Source organism: Peromyscus maniculatus, chromosome 9, assembly GCF_049852395.1.
Source record: "Peromyscus maniculatus bairdii isolate BWxNUB_F1_BW_parent chromosome 9, HU_Pman_BW_mat_3.1, whole genome shotgun sequence".
NCBI classification, from domain to species: Eukaryota; Metazoa; Chordata; class Mammalia; order Rodentia; family Cricetidae; genus Peromyscus; species Peromyscus maniculatus.
This window is the reverse complement of record NC_134860.1, coordinates 19,201,462-19,222,170: the sequence shown is the minus strand read 5'-3', so window position 1 is coordinate 19,222,170 and position 20,709 is coordinate 19,201,462. Positions and strand designations below refer to the sequence as shown.

At 41.3% G+C, this 20,709-nt stretch overlaps 1 protein-coding gene across 4 annotated transcripts in view; it reads left to right on the top strand.

The window, feature by feature from the left end:
- Positions 1 to 293: 293 nt before the first annotated feature.
- Znf385d (zinc finger protein 385D) overlaps positions 294 to 20,709 on the top strand; it is a 345,072-nt gene continuing 324,656 nt past the window's right edge. Inside the window, exon 1 of one of the 4 annotated variants that reach the window (XM_015989938.3) lies at positions 294 to 648. In XM_015989938.3, the coding sequence (XP_015845424.1) occupies positions 627 to 648 (22 nt within the window). In that variant the 5' untranslated portion in view covers positions 294 to 626. Of the gene's footprint in view, positions 649 to 733; positions 1,517 to 20,709 lie in introns of those variants that run through there. The other 3 variants (XM_076544446.1, XM_015989937.3, XM_015989939.3) reach the window with 3 other exon arrangements.

Here is a 20,709-nt window from a genome sequence, read left to right as displayed (position 1 = left end):
GAGAGTGACAGCACTCTCAGGAGGGGAGAGATAAAAGTGTGTCTAATTACACGATCATGGCAGAATTCGCCTGAGCCAGGTTCCCACCCAGCATCTGGGGTGAATTTCCCCTGAGTGGCTCCTGGTACTCGCCAGACCCTTCTCTTTAAACCAGCCTCCGTGCCCCTCACTCCGCCCACGCCCAGGTCTCTGGGCTGGTACAAGCTTCCCAGAGCCTTGGTTGGTCCTGGCAGGCCATCAACAGATCGTCTCCTGGGGCGGTTGCGAGCGGGGCTGGGATGCTGTGGGGTGGCGGTAGGGGTTGTGTTTGTAGTACTCCCGGGAAGTCCTGATGTCACGAGAGCGGCAAGGACATCGCAAGGAGGAGTCGTGTTACAGTAAGGATGGGCAGTGGCGCGCGCGGCCGGAGCGCACGCTCCAGCCGCGGGGAATCATAGCCGGGAAGGCAGGAGCCTGCCCTGCTCCGCTCGCCCAGCCCGCCCGGGAGGAGGCACACTCCGCGCTGCTGCTCGCCACGCTGGAAACGTCTACACTGACCGTAGCATGCCACGGCTCTGTTCGGCGTGCCAGCCCTGGGTGCGAGCAGAGGCTGAAGACGCCACGGTGGGCTTCCAGCTGGTTGATTAATGAGAAAAATAATGTATTTTGGTGAGTGTTCTCTCTGATGATGCAATTCCGGGGGGTGCCTGGTGGCTCTCCATCATGCAAGCAAACGCTTTTTAAAAAATCTTTAAGCTGCTAGAATATATTACACGAAACCTAGCTCCAGTGGGCAACTGGCGGACCCGCTAGAGCAGTATTTAAATCTTCCTTTGTGCCACCTTTGGGGCTGGTTGGTAATCATCTGTGCACGATGTAAGCTGGAAAAGAAGAGGCAAGGGTGGGGTGGATAAACTTTGCTTTGACTTGTGGCCACGAAGTTGGCTTATTTAGCTGGGTGTATGAGACGTGGTGCAGCGTGGGAAGTCGTGGGCTAACTTAATGGAATGCGAGACAAAGTTCCCACACGACTGATGCCCTGGGAGCTTAGTCAACATGAACGTACGTCTCAAGCATCGGGGTTTTCCCTAGTTCAGAAGCAGGAAAGGAAAACATTGTCGAGTGAGCAGCCCTTTTCAGCCCCGTGCTCCTTCAGGCTAGAAGAGGCTAGCACCAAATGCTTATTACTTTAAACCTTCCGAGGTCACAGGGCTGTTAAATATGTGTGCGGTTTAGTTCGGGGCTGCGGTGGAATGCTCCCCAAGGTTTTCAGCTGAGCTGCCTGCATTTGCAGAAAGCATGTGGAAGCTTAGATGTGGGCTCTGGGCTGAGCACTGGGAGCAGGCTGGGAGCTGAGTTGTACCTTTGCACTGCAACGCTGCAGCTTACATCTGAGAAAAGAGGCAGAGCCCTTCACTTCTGGGGAAGAAACCAAGGAGTAAGACGGAGGAGCCTTTCCTCCTCCCTGGCGTTATGCTTTCCTTCTGTAAGTCCCAGCCGGTGTCATCATTTAACAGCATCTATCTGATACTAAAAGGTTTGTGGGAGCAACTGGAGTGGGGCCGGGGGTACTATTGTACGCTGCAGACTCAGTGGGTGATTTTGGGGGTTGCTTTAAATATGAAATCAGCAGTCTCCCTTCAAGTTAAATTTAGATATGTGTGGATGGGGAGCTATTAGTTTGGTGGGCATGTATTTCCCTGTATGCTATTTGCTTTGTCTTGTTTTATGGAGCCTTTTGAAACATTTGCGAAAGTGTGGAAGGATCCTGAGTTGCAAAAGCTGAATGCCTTTAGTTGTCTTGACAGGAGCTTTGATTGCTCTATAATTTGTGTCTTATTAGAAAAGAAATCTTAAAATAATCAGAATTTATTTGAAAGAAAGGATCCTCATTCCATAGCCCAATTCAAGCAGAATCCAGACTTAAGTAGCACTTTTCTTGTGGGTAGCTGTGAGGGACACAGTGTTTATTAGCAATGAACGGAACCGGATTCATCATGTGTGCGATTTTTGACAAATGGGGAAACTTGTAAAGATAATGTGTCTTTTGAACGTAATTAAATTTCAGCATCTATAATGAGATTCAGGGATAGCAGAGAATATTGTAGTTTTAGTTTTAGTTTTGGGGGCATTAAAAAATGCCTGATGGGATTTTGAAGTAGGACTAAGCAGAGAACTAGGAAGAGTCTCAAAGTCCAGGGCAGAGACTGTCCACACCATGCTGGTCTGCCTTGTGGGTGACTGAAGAAATGCTCACAGAGCTAGCTCAGGTTGTTAACTGTGTGTTAACCCAGCCATTCTGGAAAGTGGGCAGATCTACAGGCCATTAGTTTCACTGTGTAATGTATGCTTTTCAGACTGTGATTTGAAATGTCCTAGTCACTCCAGCTGAAAGTACACTTTTGCTAAGGCCAGGCTGAAGTTTCCCTCAGGGTTGTGAACATGGTTCTGCCTCACCACCATCCCCACCATCATTCCAGTGTGAGAAATGTTTTCTGTTCTTGTAGGAAGTGATGTGTATATTAAGAGGTTGGGCTTTGGCAGCCCCTCACTGAAGCTGCTAGACATCCAGAACCCTTAGAGCCAACTAGCGTCTCAGAAAGTCGCCTGGCACTAGAGCGAGAACAAATAAGTAAATACACAGAAAACCTGAGAATAACCTGGGCATCTTCCAATTCCATAAGCATGCTGATGTCTGTGTCCATGCCCCTGCACATGTGTGTATGTTTATGTGCATATAAGCCTAAAATATTTCTATTTTAGGTATTTGAAAAAAAACAGGGCTTTCACTTGCAAATGTATTGATGCTTCATTACTTCCTTCCTTTTTGAGCTGCTAATGATTTATCAAGCCAAAACCAATAGGGGCAAAGGGAAAGCTTCCTTCTTGGGCTTCTCTGGTGACTTGTGGCAGTGGGATAGCCATGTCAAAAGTCCTCTATTTGTGTCCCCAGTAGGAGCGATGAAGAGCATGGGCATGCTATGTGAAGAGGTGAATTGAAAGGCAAGTGGGTTAGTTCCTGCTCAGACCCATAACATGTTCTGCAAGGTGTTGTCCCATTTCAAATATAGCTGAAGACTCCTTTCCTGATGAGGGTGGCTGGTTCTACCTGATTTAAGCTTCTTCCCCTTGGGACACTAAGTAGCTGTACCTGTACAAGGTCAGTTGGAGTGAGTTGTATGTGTATACAAATGGATGAGCTATGTATGATTTCCAATTCTCCCCCCCCCCCCCTTTGGTTTTTCCAGACAGGGTTTCTCTGTCTGGAACTCTTTTGTAGACCACGGTGGCCTTGACCTCAGAGATCTGCCTACCTCTGCCTCTGGATTGCTGGGATTACAGGCTTGGGCCACCATGCCCGGCTTGATTTCCAATTGTAACCATCAGATCCTATCTGAATGTGTTCTCTCACAGCTATGGGACTGCTCGACCCTTTTAATGACTTAAGCCCCACTTTCACGTCCTATTGAGATTTTGCTGTGGGGTTTTCAGTGATTGTTTGTCTGCACTTGTTATTTTAGTGATTTCAGTTTGCTGTTCCGCCGCTGTGGGTGCTCCTGTCACTCTATCGATTTTACATGCATTACTTGTAGTTAAATGTGAGATTCACAAAGGAGAAAGAAGAGGGAAAATCCCAGTCAGCATCCCTGTCAGTGGGATGTACTGTCAAAGCAAAAGGAAAAGAGCAAAGACTATGAAATTAACCTTCCTGCCCCCATAAAGATTTTACAAAGTTAGAAATTACATGTGCCATGGATTAATAGCCATTAATAATTTATTCAGTATTGAAAGTCGGGCACCTAGGGACTTCTCCCCAGACTCAGGAAGAAAGGCTGTGGGTGGTTGTCAGCTCAACAGGCAGAGCTGCCAGGTCACAGTGGGGCTAAGGAGTGTGCTGGTATGAAGGACAGATTGTTTGCTTGAATGCATCACCGCAGTCGCCCGGTACCCAGCAGAAGGCTGTAGTAAGTCACTGTCTCTAGCCCTGGGCACCATATGTCTGAATAATGTCCCTTCCCCACCCCATATCTTTCTCTGGAGGGTCAGTCATCGTTGACAGTGGCATGCTAACCACATATTGCCTCAGGTGGCCGCAAAGGTGCCACATCTTGTCCTTAGGTGTCAGGAGAGAAGCAGCAGAGCGATGGTACTCAGGAGTTTCTGTGTGGCCCCAAATCCATGCTTCCAGACCTGAGCCACCCAAATGGAAACTATAGCAATCGGGCCATCTAAAAGTGGTTGGGGCTTACTCCTTGATAATACTCCTAAAAAAGAAAATGATACACCTGAAACAAATAGGCAGAACCGAGAGACAAATGTTAGCACTCACTGCAAATGTTACTATTAATAGTATAATAATTAAACCCAGAGAAAAGGGCAAGCAAATTTTAGAAAGTGTGACTGAGCTGTTCAAGTTCAGCTTGATGTTAATTGTGGATCGGCTATGTCCTTTAAAATGACTAAGGAAAGGAAGAGAAATACCTAATGGTATGCCTGTCATATGCAGAAATGCTTCATCTAGGAAGTCTTTTTTTTTTTTTTTTAACACAACAAGCAGTTGGAAATGTCTAAAGAAGATCCTAGTCCCTTCCTTCTAATAGATGCACATGTTCAGCCCTCAAAGGACTGTTTTCCCTCTGATATTTAGAACAGCTCACCTCAATGTGTGCACCTTGGACAGTGGTTTAACTATGATGTTTCACCTCTGAGACAGGGTGTTGGAAACACAGTTGTGTAGCAAGGTCGAGATGAGAAGAAAACAGCAGGCAGCAGAGAGAAACATCCCTTTCTTTCTGAACATCCAACTCCTTCTCATTTGCAGTAAACCACCCATTATGAGAAATGAGATTTGGGAGCATCTTTCCATTCACTCAGGAGATAATTCTATATCCCCTGAATTAGTGAGAATAGAGAATAATTAGGAAGCGGTGCATCCAAGCTTCTGTCTTCAAATGTTGAGTTCATACTGCCATGTCCTGTTACAAATGGATCACAATCACATGCCGGGCAACAATAGCAACCAGCGACAGGGATTGAGAACAGCACCTGCTGTCAGGAAGGGTCCTGGAAAGGAACCCAAACCAAAGGGACCTCCAAGCACCGTCTTCCGAAAGCTGGTTTTCCTCTGCATTCATTCCAAGTTCTCATTTTAAAAAGCCAAGTTTGGCTATTGTAACAGTAACACAGATTCTTCAACACAGACTTACATTTTGTGCCATTTTCCCTCTGCCTTTTTCTTTTTCTTAAAGGCCCTTCTTAGTTGCTATAATTATATGGAAATGAGATGAGTTTATTTAAGGGATAAGTCCCAAAATTCATGAGATAATGAAGACTTACAAAGTTACCCTTTTGTGGGTGGCAAATTGTTCCGAAAAAAAAAAACAAATGAAAAATTTAAATTAGTGGTTTCTGATTTCCCTTTCAGAAGGGGCTGCAGCTGCTTTTGACTGAGATCTCCCCCATAAGACAAGGGGTCGTGTGTGTGTGTGTGTGTGTGTGTGTGTGTGTGTGTGTGTGTGTATGTGTGTGTGTGTATGTGTGTGTGTGTGTGTGTGTGTCTTGTTATATAGGTAGCCCAATATAATTCTTTATCCACAGCTCTTGTATATTCCTGAATCTTTTTGCATCATTTGAATGATTACACTTAAATGCTGATTAATATGGTAGATTTAATGTATATTTTTAGCTTAGGTGCTTTTTAATTTGAACAATTATTCTATGTATTATAGGTCTTAAAAATCAAAAAAGCTAATTCTCAAGGCTTCTCCTGCTTAAGAAACCAAGATGTTTGTATAAGCAAAAATTTATTTCTTTTTGACCTTGAGAAGGGGATGTTTCTATTTGTATTACACTGTGAAAAACATGTCATAAAACAGCAAAAGTCACAGTCCTTGTCTGTCTGTCTGTAAGGAAACCATTATGTATCATTTCCCACGAAGATTAGTTTTGCAGCAGAATTTCACAAATGATTGGTGGCATTAAGAGAAAATATAGCCTAAGAGGTGGCTAGAAATATCAAAACTTAAAGTGGCTGAGATCATGCTTGAACCAAATTGCTAGGGTTGGAAATAGGAAGACGTTTCTCTCTGTCACAGCATTCAAATTGTTATGAGGCCGTTGGAAGTCAGCCAGTCTTCATTGTATGTGAACTCCAGCTTGGCACAGAATTTAACATGGAAAATATTGCCATGAAAACTCCCCTGTGTGAAGTCTCCAATGCATTTGGAGCAGTGGAGAGGACACAGTAGCCCCTTCTCCTGATCCACCTCTCAGTTTCCTCCATTGGACCCACCTGCAATGTCATGTTTCTGTAAGGTAAGAGAAGAAAGAAAAAATTAACACGGCCAAAGTCAGAAAAGAAATCAGCAGCAATATCACAAGATATCGTCATTGACCACAAAGGATGTACTGTGTTCCAAACTACTCTACCTATGAAGGGATGGAGGGTGAGAGGATGCAGATGGGTTGGTAGGCTGAGAGGTTTTTGAGGATGAAGGCTGTTGAATCTGAGCTCTGCATTTAACAATCAGAACTCTGTTGGTTGTTCTGGATTGAGCAAGCACTTGAGGATGAAGAGAAAGGACAGCTTCCTCCTCAACTCATAGCGCAATGACAGTAATTACTTAAAAGCTTGGACTTCATGTTGAGAAGTAACAGTCCTTCTTGCTTCCAAAATGTATGGTGCTATTATTTATTTTGTTTATTTCTAGATTGTTTTATTTGGTTTTTGTGTATTTGGGGAGGGGATAAAGGGAGATCTGAGAATGCAGGTATCTGAGGAGGCCAGAGGTGTCTGATCCCCTTTGTAAATGGAGTAACTTATAACTTATAAGCTACTTGACATGGGTGGTGGGAACCAAACTCAGGTCCTCTGCAAAAGTAGCAAGCACTCTTAACCAGTTAGTCACCTCTTCAGCCCTGTGTGTGTGTGTGTGTGTGTGTGTGTGTGTGTGTGTGTGTGTATGTGTGTGTGTGTGTGTCTGATTTGAGGGTTCTTGGTATAATTCTGTCATTTCCTCCATTCCCTTTCTTCCCTCTGACCCATCCCATGCCCCTCTCCAATGTTGATACTCTCAGAGTCATGGCATCTTTTTATTTAATTGTTGTTGTTGTTGTTGTGTGTGTGCTTTTATTTTTTCCCATAGTTGTGAAAACTAATCTTTAGATATTAGACCATAAATTAGATATAGTAGAATCACCTCTTCTTTTTTTGTCCTGTTTTTATTGTCATAGGACTCTGAAATGGAAAGAAATGAGAAAGAAATCTCTAGTGTATTAAGATCAATATGCAAACATCACTGAAGAGAACATAAATCATCATATAAGATGGTCAGGTTGGAATTCTCCATGAGTCACTTGATACAGTGCAGGGACATTCTCTCACTGGGGCATGGTTAAGAAGAGAACCTGTGAACCAGTAGCTCAGAGTGCCAGGAAGGTCACCAGTTCTGAAGTGATTGTTTTGGTAGGAGAAAAAGAAACATAAATTTTGACAAGTTTTTGCCAGATTTTTGCATGATTTTCTTCACCCGTAATTTTTTGTATATTTGTGCATTTTGCTGAGGAGGAAGGGTACTGGGGGCAGATTGCTCTGAGGATAAAAATGCAGTGATGACTGTAAATATCCTTTAATAAACATAATCTCTCACACTTGTGTAGCAATTTGCTTTTCAAAACATGCTGTTTTTATCCTCAAAATGACCTATTTCAGGAGGTAGACAAAATGCAATTATTCCTATTTGGTGGATGAGCTTGAACCTCCAGTCACTGACATTTCGTTCTCAAGGTCATACAGCTATTGAGTTCCTAACTCAGAACTTCAGAGATGTACTCAGTGCTCTCCATAGCAGGGTATAGGACTTGGGGATTATTTTTGTAAATAGAAGTTATTTGTACTAATACTTCTAGGGAAAAATATTCTCACTAACAACAAAAGAAATGAAGAAATGATTAGGATGGTAGACGTGTCTGTGCTTTGAGTATAAAATCATAACTGATTATAGGGGTATGAATATAATTCATAATTTTATTTGTTCTGCTTTGTCATTTATATAAAAACTTAATCAGAGAAAATCAATAATGCCTAGAAGGCATGAGTTGGTATAATAGAATGGATGCTTACGCCTCACCCAAATTTGTGCTTTGAAGTCCTGATCTCAATGTGATGGCATTAGGAAGTAGCTGGGGTGTGATGGTGGGAATACAGCCACTGTACAGACTCTAGAGCTCAGACACATGAGCATCTGTTGTTTAAGATACCCAAGCTATGGCATTTTGTCATCGCAGCCTAAGCTAAGTGTGACAGCTGTGGGAAGAACCCATCTTTCTGTGCTGTGGAGCCAGATGTTAAAGCTTACATTAGTTTTATGGCTTAAATTTCTGATCTTTCACTAGTTAATCTGATGGTTGCAAAGTGTTGCCAGTCATTCGTGCTATGAGGTCTTTGAAATTCACAAAGGCCTCACCACCAGGAATGTTCAAGATGGTCTCTCAGTCCTGTCTTCTGAATGTTCAAGATGGCCTCTTGTCTTCACTATGGGACTGCAAAAATGGAGGAATTGGCCTACTTTGCAATCTAACTATTCCACTCATTGACTCAGTGTCTGAGTAGGTCCTTACGCCTTGGGTATATTTTTCTTTGTAAAAGAACTTTTTTTTCAGTTCTGGTTGGATGACTAAAATATGCAATAGGTATGAAAATATTGGATACCAAAAAGAACATGGAAGTAAAAGTTTAAGTTAAGATTTTCTTTAATTTTTGCATTCATACAAACTACATACAGATGTATAAAACTTGAGAAAAATACTTGTATCCACTGAGATCAAACCTGAAATAGGATTATTCTAAGTCCTTAATATGGAAGGACTTCAGTGGGAATTGACTGTTTCATTGGTGAAGCTGTTTGTGGTGGGATGGTAGGAATTCAGGCAGGAAACCAATAGGAAGCAACTAACAGGTATGAGTAGAAAGACAGGAAATAGTTCTGAAGGCTAAAGCCCAGGACCTTCTCACAGGGTTGGAGTCACAGCAGATCCAAGAAGTTAAAGTGTGAAGGAGTCCTGTTTTAAGTCCAGAGAGAGAGGGGGGCATACCCAGCCTTCTTCCTTTCTTACATTCTTCACTTACTGTCTTGGTCCCTTATTGCTGGACCTCCCCCAATGACCAAATGGCCAGGCATCCTGGGAGAAGAGACCCGCATATTTTATCTGTCTTGGATCAAAAAGGACCTACAATGAATGGGAGCATGTTTCTGCAAAGACAACTCAAAAGTCTTAGTGGGAGTTTGGGGAAAAAGTAAGAAGCAAAGGTTGTTATATGGTTAGAGAACTTGTTTCAAAACCCACTGGTTCAAGTACTTTCCTTGTTATTTTCCAGCAGTGTCCCATATGACAAATCTGTAGATCTTTCTCTGCATCACAATTTCCCTTTTTATAATGGGCTGGGGTATACCTAATGATGAGTTCTGTTATATTTGAATACAGGCTTCATAATCTGAAAAATGCCATATGAATGGGCCTTGAAATGATGGTGAGAAATCTGTAAATAAATCTCAAAGAAAAGAGGGGTGTAGGGAATGTGACCTGGATATATATCTTAACTAGCATTTTGGAAACTCTAGTGCAGAGATCTCAGTATTTGGAAGTGGATATTTGCTTAGTTCTGGCTACATCATCAGAGTCTTTGATATTATGTGTGGACTTAAACTTATCTTGAAGGCCAGGTAACCTGCCCTTCTTCATTATTCCATAACTATGGGACATTGCAGAAGAGGGAAGGCCAGGAAAGAGGAGTACCTGATATTTCATGGGACGTAGTCCTGTATTCCTTCTTTGCCAGGGTACTGATGGGTTTAGATACATTGAAAGCTGAGTGAGTTTATTAATAATTGCTTGAGAAAAGAGAAGGAATGTGATGCTGACTTAATGTACCTCTTTTTGTTGGGGTTTACATTTCTTTGGCTGATTGGGCATAATATACATAAGCAGAAAAGAAATTTGTTCTTTTTAAAATGAAGTTTTATTATTTCTTCAGTAATTTTAGAGAATTTTATATATTTTGAACATACCTATCCCTCCCTCCATGTCACCCTCTCTAATCTTCAATTCTTTCCCACCAAACTTTGAAATTTGTTTCTCCCTCCCTCCCTCCCTCCCTCCCTCCCTCCCTCCCTCCCTCCCTTCCTCCTTCCTTCCCTCCCTCCCTCCCTCTCTCCCTTTCTTTCCTCCTTTTTCTTCATCACTCCTAGAGCCCAGTTGGCCTAGCTGTCCTTGGGAGGTGGCCTGCTGTGCTGTGTGTTAAGCATACCAGAGAGCACAGTATTAAAGGAAGTCAACTCTCCATCTCCCAGGAGCTATCAAGTTGCCAGCCACTTCTCAGATCAGCAAGGGACTTCATCGCCTGCTATGAGGGGACTTTGCTTGGCTGGAGGTTGGGATTATTACTACCACCCTTAAAACCTGCTTCTAAGACCCTGTGACAGCTTCCATCTTGATCTTGGCTCTCTTGTTTCCAGGCAATGCTCTGTTAACTGCAGGAAAGCATTTCCCTTGCTGTGAATAATATGGAAGGCACTAATTCCCACAGGGTGCTCTAATTAGCTGCCCCAAGGAAAGATAAGCTATAATGTAGAGGTCTATGGGGCATTTTAGGATTTAGTCATAAGGGAAATTTATCAGGTAAAAGGTGTATTGGAAGTCAGATTGCTTTACAGTTACTATTTTTCTTCATGAAACAAGTTATCTGTGGTCCTAAATACTGATCTTTAGGTGAATGTTTTTTGTAATAAGACTTTTGAAGTTCCCAACTAAGAAAGACTTTTGAAGTTCCCAACTAAGAAAGACAGTTCAGAGACAATCTCAAGGTATGGGCCTCTTAGGCCCTTTACTTCATTAAGGAGATGTTGGCCTTCCTTTGTGAAGCTCCCTGGAGCTGACAGGTGATTGGCCTTGCATGCAGATTCTCAGGGAAGAGAAATTCAACAGGAACTCAGTTGTATTCAGTGTTGGGCATAGGGGTCCTGGCAGGGATGCCATTGGCACCTGGCCACCATCCTTTCGGAGAAGGTTAGATGATCTAAATCCTAGGTACATACAAGACTCCACTAGGTGGCTTTGAAATGATGCTAACAGCAGAACTCCACTACAGTCGGATAAAAACCCTACTCTTTGGTTACAGATCCAAGCACCTGCCTTTTCTCATTAAAAACCTTCAGGGGATTCAACAGGACAGCCAGAACTGAATACCTCAGATGGGTAATTTTAGTTCTCTAATAAGGAGCCTTCTGAGGACTTAGGAGTTTCCAGTTTGTAGCAGATTCACCCTGCAGCAGGTGGCAGGGTCAGGAATCCAACCCAGGTCAGTTTGAGTTCACAACTCCTAGGACACATGGCTCCTCTCAGAGTATGATGTCTTGTCCTGCTTACATAGTGTCCTGCAGTAACCAGCCTTGGATTTTTGAGGGGAAGTTTTTTAAGATTGAGAACTCTTTCCTTTTCATGGGACTGATCACTTGTGGAGCCTTGTATTGTGTTAGCTGTTTCAAGATCAGTGGCATGGTTCTGGAAAGAAAGTTAGAACAACACTTCTCAGAATTGAATGTTTGTGCAAATCTCTTGAGGATCATACTAAAATGAGATCCCATTCAAGAGGTCTGAACTATATATGAGAGGAAAAGTCAAATTGAGCTGAACACAAGCAAGAAAGCAAGGCAACATATATGCATTTATTTCTCTCTGCTCTTGACTGTGGATGTCATATGACTAGAAATTTGAAGTTCCTGCCTTGGCTTCTCTGTCAATACAGAACTGTTGTATTAGAATTCAATTGTATTCATCTTAGAATATTAAGTTGAAATGAATTCCTGTATCTCTTAAGTTGCTTTTTGTCCGAGTATATATTATCTGAGCAATAGAAACGAAACCAGGGCAACCATTATCCATTTGGCTTGAGATCTTGGAATCCCAGGACTTGAAACTTTTGGTGCGAAAATTGCAAACATCTTCAGCATATGAGGATGAATTGATCCGTCAGCAGAGTTTTTACCTGAACTTCATTGCTGAAGAGCAGAGAGAAGTTCGGCAAGCAAGTCAGTCTCTTCAAGCCCCAGGTTTCCTATTTCTGGATCAATAATAAGAAATGATTCCCTGAGTTCCTGGGCAGCTAGGCTCGGGGGACATAAATGAAGAGGGGGCAGGAAGAATGCACAAGCTGACAGATGGGGAAGAGAGCTGCAAAATGCAGACTCCTGGACATGACAGGGTTGTTACATACAGCGACTCACAAAAGCAGTAGTTGCCTGGACAAGATCAAGCCAGTCAAATTTCCAGTCTTCATGAGGGAGGGTCTCACAAGGCCACACCAGGTAGGGATCTATTGCAGTTGATGGAGCCGAGGGAGAGAATCACTCTCCTTTGGGGATATATATTTTCTGGTAGGTTGCCCCTACCTCAGTACACGGTTGCACAGCCATGGGAAGCACGAATTGTACTGAGAAAGGGTAGTTAATAGAGCACAGAGTTTTGAGGGCTCAGGATGGAGGACTCTAGGAAGCACTGAAGGAGGTAGTGGTAGATGAACATGATCAAAACACATTGTATAAATGTATAAAATTTTCAAAGAATAAATAAAAATATTATTTAAAAAATAAATTCTCTGTAAAGCAATCACAAGGATTAAAAGAAACAGCATATGGAAGGCATTAAAACATCACTATCATGATGTAGACAGTTACTAAGTATTGGCAGTGACCATGGCCACTTACTCATAGATTTTACTCAGCACTGCTTCCCAATACTGGAAAGAAAGTCCATGAAGCAAGGCAGGCCGCCACCAGTCGTCTTTGCAACATCACCTGTGTACAGACAACGCTGCTTTAAGTGATCTACTGATGCCAGTATGATGTGCAAGGTAGTGTGATGCAGTTTTTGGTCCAGGGTAAATTTTGTAGACCCCAAGCATCAATACTAATGTGATTTGTTTGCCATGGAGGGATAGAAAGGCTTGGCTACAGCTCTGCCACCCTGGGACATTGTGAACTAGCCGATGGTGCTCCTGTCGACCTTGTTTATCCATTAGTGTCTCTCGGAGCTCTGTAACAACTGATGAGGTGGCTGCAGCTAATGATGGTTCCTTCCATCTCCTGCCCAGTCACTGTGTTAACAATCGATATCCTTAAAACAAAAGGCAGCCAGACAAGGCAGTGCTGCCACCGCAGCTCCTGCTAAGGAGAATCAAAGAGAGGGAAAAGAGGTTTTTGTTTTTGTTTTTGTTTTTTTTTTTTAATCCGTTCCCTTCTCAGCACCAAGTCTGAGACAGGACACTTGATTCTTAATGATGGTGGGATATTATGTGAACTATCAATGCCCCCCAACACACACAGAATGATGATGGGGTGTGATGTGAACTTTCAGCCCCCCCCCCCACACACACACATATACATCCAGATATGTAGCTTCTCAATAGGGACCTGTGGCTATACTTTTTCTTGATCATTTGGCTGGTGTTGGGTGCTCATGGCTGGCTTTGCCAGTTTTTGCCCAGGAAAGCCAACTGTCAAATGTTATCCATTTATTTAGTGTTTATGTCTCCAGCTATGTGAGAACTATGAGAGATGCCCTCTTGCTTTTCTGTTATGACTTGTATGTGGGCACCTCCAAGCAGCAAAACACTCCAGAGTGGGAGTTTGGGGCTGAGCCAATGCTGGAGGGTGTGGTAGAGTAGAGAACAGCAAAGCGAGGCTCCTCTCTTTTCCAAGTGCAAATGGGATGTCTGAAGGACCTGGCAGGAGCATACTTTCACTGATGTCCACTTTACAAGGGCACACAGTAGGGTTTTGTCTCTTTGTAGCTTTATTTACTGTAGCAACAGCTGATGCTATTCTGAAAGTGCTTTGCACAAATCAAGCCAGCGTCTCAGTTTAATAGACAAGAAAATAGAGGCCAAGCTACTTTTAAATATCTGTATTTGGCTGTGGATTTAAATATCTGTATTTGGCTATTCTACTAACACTTCAAGCCTTAAAAACACTTAAAACTTTTGCAAGTGTAAAATTTGATGTAAAACTCCTCAGTTTCCATTCTAACTGTTTATTGTGTTGCACAGATTTTGAGTTTGGTAAATTTTTTTTACGTGATGTTTTTATTTATTTAAAAACTTTTTTAGCACTCAGGAGGCAGAGGCAGAGAGATCTATATGAGTTTGAAGCCAGCCTGATCTACAAAATAAGTTCCAGGACAGCCAAGAGTTTTCTCAAAAGCCTTTTCTCAAAAAACCAAAACCAAGCAACCAACCAACCAAACAACAACAACAAAAAACAAGCTTTCTATAATAATGTTTATAACAATAATTTTTTTATTTAAAATTTAAAACCCAGTCTTGACCTAATATTGAAATTGCTTAAGGAATTGCCCTGAGTCATAGAATCTAAATTGGTAAGTTGAGATAATGGCAGGGCCCACTGGATCTGACAGGCCAGAACTGTAACTCCTAGTAATAGCTGAGTGCTGAGTGCTGAGTCCTTCCTGCAGCCCGTTGGTGAGAATATCATCAGTATGCCAGTTTCAACAATGGGTAAACTCAGGAACTGAAAGGATGAGTAATGAGAGAGATGTCCCAGGCTGACAAGGGCCAAGCTGTTATTCTCCATGCCCCAAGCTTCTCTGCCATGCTCTTCTGGATAAGCTTGGGCAGATTCTCAAAACTCAAGCCTGGCATGTGGAATCACAATTCAAATACAACAGAGATAAGGATCTACCTTGGTAGCCACACAAATGTGCAAAAAAGGGGAAACTTTTTAGCATCTGAGGTCTTCACCTCCCTATCAGTAGCGCAGTCTGAGGTCAGGGAAGATTCCATTTTCCCTCGAGATGGTCTATGTCAGGACAGGAAATGAATGGTTCTGTTCACAGGGCCTACAGTCCTCACTCCAGGAATTCTTCCAAAGAGAGACCCTACCAGGAGAATCACCATATTAGCTGGTTTCTTTCATGTGTTTGTTAAGTGCCAGGAGGTAGGTCCTGAATCCGTATGTATAACTTGTGGTGACCACACTCCTCTGAATGGATCTCTGTATTTGTCTGTTTGTTCTCCCTTTAGACATCTGGCAAAGGGCTACATATGCAATAATTCTCTTTACCAGGTAAAAGTTTGATTTTCTTTTAGGTTCATCGGACATCAAAATATGAGAAAGACCAGGGGTTCTTTTTACACCTGAAATAATTATATGTGTGTGTGTATACATATCTATATATGTGTGTGTGTACACATATATGTATGTGTGTGTATTGCAAATATGGTATCAGTACAATTTTAGCCAGATGTCATAGGTGTGTAAACAGTGAAAATTGCACCTGACCTCCACACACACCAGAGCATCTTGTTGCATTCATTTGTGAGACTAAATTTTCTGAGAGTGTATGTGCAGGACTCTTCTTATTTATGAGCACAGAATAGAAGCATAGTGTGAACTATGTTTTGTATATTGCATTATTTATCATATACTGATATTTCTCAATCTTTTTATTTTATGACTATGTGGTATTCTAATCCAGTGGTGTATTATAATGTATTTTATTGGTGCTTTTAAAGAAAAAAATATTCTCATTTTTTTACTAATAAAACAATAATTATACTATGCATATGAAAATTATTGTGCATAAATTTTTGTACCTATAGTGGAAATTCTTAGAACAAGAATTACTGATGTAAAGCATATTTAATTCTCATAAGTACTGCCAAAGTGTCTTAGGAAAAAAGGTCTATTGATCAGTTTCTGTCATTAAGTGTGGAATAACTGCTTCTACTGGTCAGCCATTCATGAGGAAACTGCCTTGCTGACCTCTCTCCGAGGGTGAATTTTCAGGGTGGTTCAACATGAAGTATCTTCATTTATTTTTGCTTTTGCCCTTCCTTCCCAGTCTATTTCTTTATTTCACTTCTATTTCCCTAATTACATATTCCTGGTAGTTTTTATATTCATAAAATCAATGGTGCCATAAAATTTAGAGGTTTCCTATAGCCTTAAAATAAGAATAAATCCAATGAAAAATGCATCTTGTAAATGAAATCAGACTTTCTAGCTTCCAGACTAGAAGGCACATTCTTGAAAGAAAGATGTTTTGTTAGGTCAGTCCAAAGCGAACAGCATTCTAAGTATGGGTGAGAGTTCTGCCCTTTTGGAACTGACATGCATTTGAATGTGTGGACACTCCCATATTGCTCTGTATTTCAAGGGTCATTTGTCATATTGTTAATGTCCTGCTCTGCTTTTTTACAGCATGTTTATTCAGCATACATTCAGCATGCATCTAGGGTGTCCTGTGTGATGTCTATAGCATGTCTTTATTGCAAGAAGGAAAATGCCATATTTATTTATGAAACAAATCCCAGGCAGTGAATATGGATATATTATGGTGAAGTCTTAAGTGCTTATAGACAGTAAGCCCCCAACCCTTGTGTTCTTAGTGCAAGACTGTTGCTTTAATGAACTGGGTGTCATTGTCCTCTTTGTGTGAGACTACGGGGAAGCTTGGAATGTTAAGTTCTTAAGTGAGACCAAGTAAGTGGAGGATTTGGAGCAGTGAATTGAAATATATCTTATACACCAAAACATTTACATTATGCTTTTGTGCATAGTTTTGTTCTGAGACCTACTCTTGAGTTACTTTTGTTCAGTGATGAAAATGGAGGACTTCTGTGTCAAGTCAGAGTGCTCATATTGCTGGCCCTTGCTACTGAAAGTCTTAAGAGCAATCATAGCTGTCACCACTAAGGGATGAACAGAAGAGCAAACTCTTCCCTGTTGTGCAAACTATGAATGTGCCAAAGCAAAGGCAAGTGAGTGAAGGAATCAATAAACCATCAGACTTAATGATGTTAATTAGGAATGCAATGAAGAAATCACACTCTATCATACTTCCTCCTGTTTACTGAACAATAAAGTTCTTTCCATCCTTGCTTGTGCCATAGAGGTGCCTCATATGGCCTGTAGCTTGCAGTCTTACTTGATAGTACCTGAAATTCTTCACCTTATACTTAACTTCAGGTGAGAAAAAAACATCAGTAGAGTGAATTATCTAACCAAAATAAACAGTGAATAGGGAATGGTAGAGTGGCTTAGATCCTAGTCCCACTGACTCCATCTACTGTAGTAAGCTCCATGCCGATGGATAGATATTGTGTCTTATTCTCTTTTCTTAACAGATCTAAGAGATAAGATTACCGTTGTTGTCACTTAGTAGATAAAGGAAGTGACATTCGTTTAGTTTTCCAGTGTTATAAAGGAGTGGAGGAACAAAGAGCTTCATGTCTCCTTCTTGGCTGCAGAGCTCCAATCTTTTCTTTTGTGCTAGATTTGAATGTGAGGAGACCCCTGCCCTGCTCGGCATCAAAATTAATTCAACAATCTTTCCTAGCCTTCAAAGTCCCCAATGGCACAGTAGTAGTCCTGGAGATAAAAGAGTGGAACTTGTTGCAGCAATAAATCACTACAGCCCTCCGGAGTCCCAGAGGTCGAATCAAGTCTTCTCCAGCTCATCCCTCATTGTCAGAGGAGCACATCATTTACCTCTAGTGTGAACTGCTATAATCGTCCCTAATGAGTTTCCTGGCTTATTTCTCCCAGGCTTTAAAGTTAACTCCCATGCTGTTGTCCTAAGAAATAGCTACAGATGCAACACTGATACAACACACACACACACACACACACACACACACTACTAGTAGTAGCTTTTTCCTGACTTGTGGTGCTCAAACTTCTCATCCAGGTCAAATTAATCACACTGTAATATACCGAGCAGTTTTCTTTGAACACCCCTATGCCCCTGTGACACTTCTTACCCTAACTTCCCACCCTGTAAGTTTTTGGTTTCTTTCTCTTGTGGGTCATTACTTCATGTTGTCCTTACTTCATCTATTATTTGTTTTCACTCTGTGACTCCAAAAATCTAAACATAGTTTTCACTCCTCTTTCTTTCTCCTTCAAAAATTTTCTGCACAAACATTAAGCTTCACAAATTGTTTCTGAAGGCCACCTGCCAATGTGCATCTCTTAGGAAGATGCATCTGAACCCTCCTTTGAATTAGGACTAAATATTCTAGTCTCTGATTGTCTGGGTCCCATCTGAACAACAGTCTGGATATTTTTAAGTTTCTAATTTTTCAGTTCCCTATTGGACAGCTACACTGTCAGAATCTCCATGGGTTTAGCTCACACAGGAATTAATACTTTCAAAAAGTGTTCCCAAACTTGATATCATGAGATTATTGGCTCCCCATAAATTAATCCATAGGTGTAATGTGACAGAGCTTCAGATGCTAATAGGATTTGATATTAAGCTACAAGAATATCACAAGTTGTGTGAAAGAGGATACATAAGTGAATGCTGGGAGAATTATGAACATGGAATGTTCAGGCAACATGTCCTGTAATATATCAGAGAACTATGATAATTAAATAATACAGTACTTAATAATACACAAGTAATAAAACCAGAAGATCAGGAAGTAAATGTCAAGACTCTTATAACCGAAATTCGAATTGTACTGAAAATGGCAGTTCAACTCATTGGTAAAAACCAAACCAAAATTATTAACTGCATGGTTTGGGGACAATTGGATAAGCAACAAAACAAATAAACATGGTAAATTCCTATCCCACTTATTACAACAAAGTAAGTGTTAGTTCTGACAAAAGTTCAAATGTGACGTGTGTCTATAGATGCCTAAGAGGCTGAGGAAGTGAGAATCTCCAGGTTGTGGCCAGACTGTGCTACAGAGAGAGTCTCCAGTACATCAGAGGAAAGAGCCGGTAAATTTCAGGACACAAAATTAAATTACGGCTCTGACAAGGTTACTCAGCAGGTGAGGGCACTTTCCACCAAGTCTGATGACCTTGGTTTAATCCCTGGAGCCTATTTGGTGGAAGTAGAGAATTAAATCCTGCACATTGTCCCCTGATCTCCACACGAATGCCCTCACAAGCTGTGCTTCTCCCCTAATAAATGCTCCCCCCTTTAATCTAAAAAAATGTTTGGGAAAAATCTAGAAATTAAATAAAAATGGCAAAAGTACAAAACAATATCTGTAACACTAACACAAAATGAACATTTTTAATTACTAACTTATAAGACTCAATAAGGGAAGCTATCAAAGAAAACTAATGAGAATATGAAGTAGCATTGGAAAACTTATTTTAAAAGAGCAAAATATTCAACACTGCCCAGAAAATACTGAAGGAGGAGACAAAATTGGACTGATAACAATTCCTTACTTCAAAACTTTATCATCAAGCTGTTCTAATCAAGGCAGAGTGGCCTTGGTGTGAAATGTACATACAGGACATAGATGAAGCAGAGTGGAAATGTTAATTCCAATCTTCGAGAATACGACCACTACCACAGTTTAAAGCCAAATTTGAAACAAGCGTTAATTAAATGCTGGCCAGGTGGATGGACTCTCTGGCCAGGTCCACCTCTGGGATTCCAGAAAATGGCCCCAAGTCACAGTTTGCAGGGACTTGAAAGGCAAATCCCACAATTCACAACATTTCCCATGAGGTCCCATCAGGGGCAAGCATACATCCTGACATATTTCCTGACTACATACCTCCCACCCACATGTGATCATGCACTTCTGGTATAGTTGGGCCAAACAAACTTGTTTAGGAAAGTGAAAACGTATGGCTTGCTATCTCCCATAAACAATAAATAGACTCCAGCATCTCAGGAAGTATTTGTCCTTGGGCAAGGGGCTTATAGGTCAGAGGCATTTTTGTTTCATGGATCTCTTAAAACATAACTTTGGCTCTCACAGAAGCCCGGAAACTGAGTAACACATGTGGAGTCCTGAATGTGTTGCAAAGAAATGCTGAGGATATTACGGTTTTGCAGTGGAAGAGTACCTTGGAGGATGGGGCTAAGGAATGCCACAAAGTCTCACCATGCAATAGACCTCACTCAAGAGAGACTTGTGTGTGTGTGTGTGGGGGGGGGCTGTTCACACAAATGTAACACAAAATGGATCATAAAGCAAATAAAATGAAGAAGACAACATAGGAAAAAGCCTAGAAACTGTTGTGTGTGGTGATGATTCTGCAGATATGACAGTAAGACAAAGGATGCTGTCAGGAGATTAAGGACTCATGTCACTGCTGGAGAGAATCTTTGGGAGGCATGCCTGATAAACGGCTTAGGCAAAGAAACTCTTCAAAGTTAAGGATAAAGAAGGAAAGCATCTAAGGCCAGCCTGTGTTATGTGGTGAGTTTGAACAACAAAACAGACCTGACTGAAAAATGGGCAAAGAGCTTATCAGAGAAGCTGTAAAGAAGTTACTGAATGAATACTTCAGATGTAATCAATGAATACCACAAATATAATTAATATAATGAGTGTAATTAATAAATATCATGAATGTAATTAATATCTTGAATGTAATTCATGCCACTGAATTGTGAACTTAAAAATGGTTACAATTGCAAATTATGTTCATTTAAAAAATCAGGTGGAATGTAATCACCATACATTTTATTTGTGTATGAATTTGAAGACATCAATGTTCTAAAATAGAAAGTGGTGATGGTGTCATGGGCCTATGACGATGCTGGACTAAAGTCTATGAAATTGTGCAAATAGGCAAATTATATACTATGTGAATTATTTGTCAATAAAGATTTTTATAAAACATAAAAAAATAAGAAGAAACATAAGACTTCCAAAACATACTCTACATTACA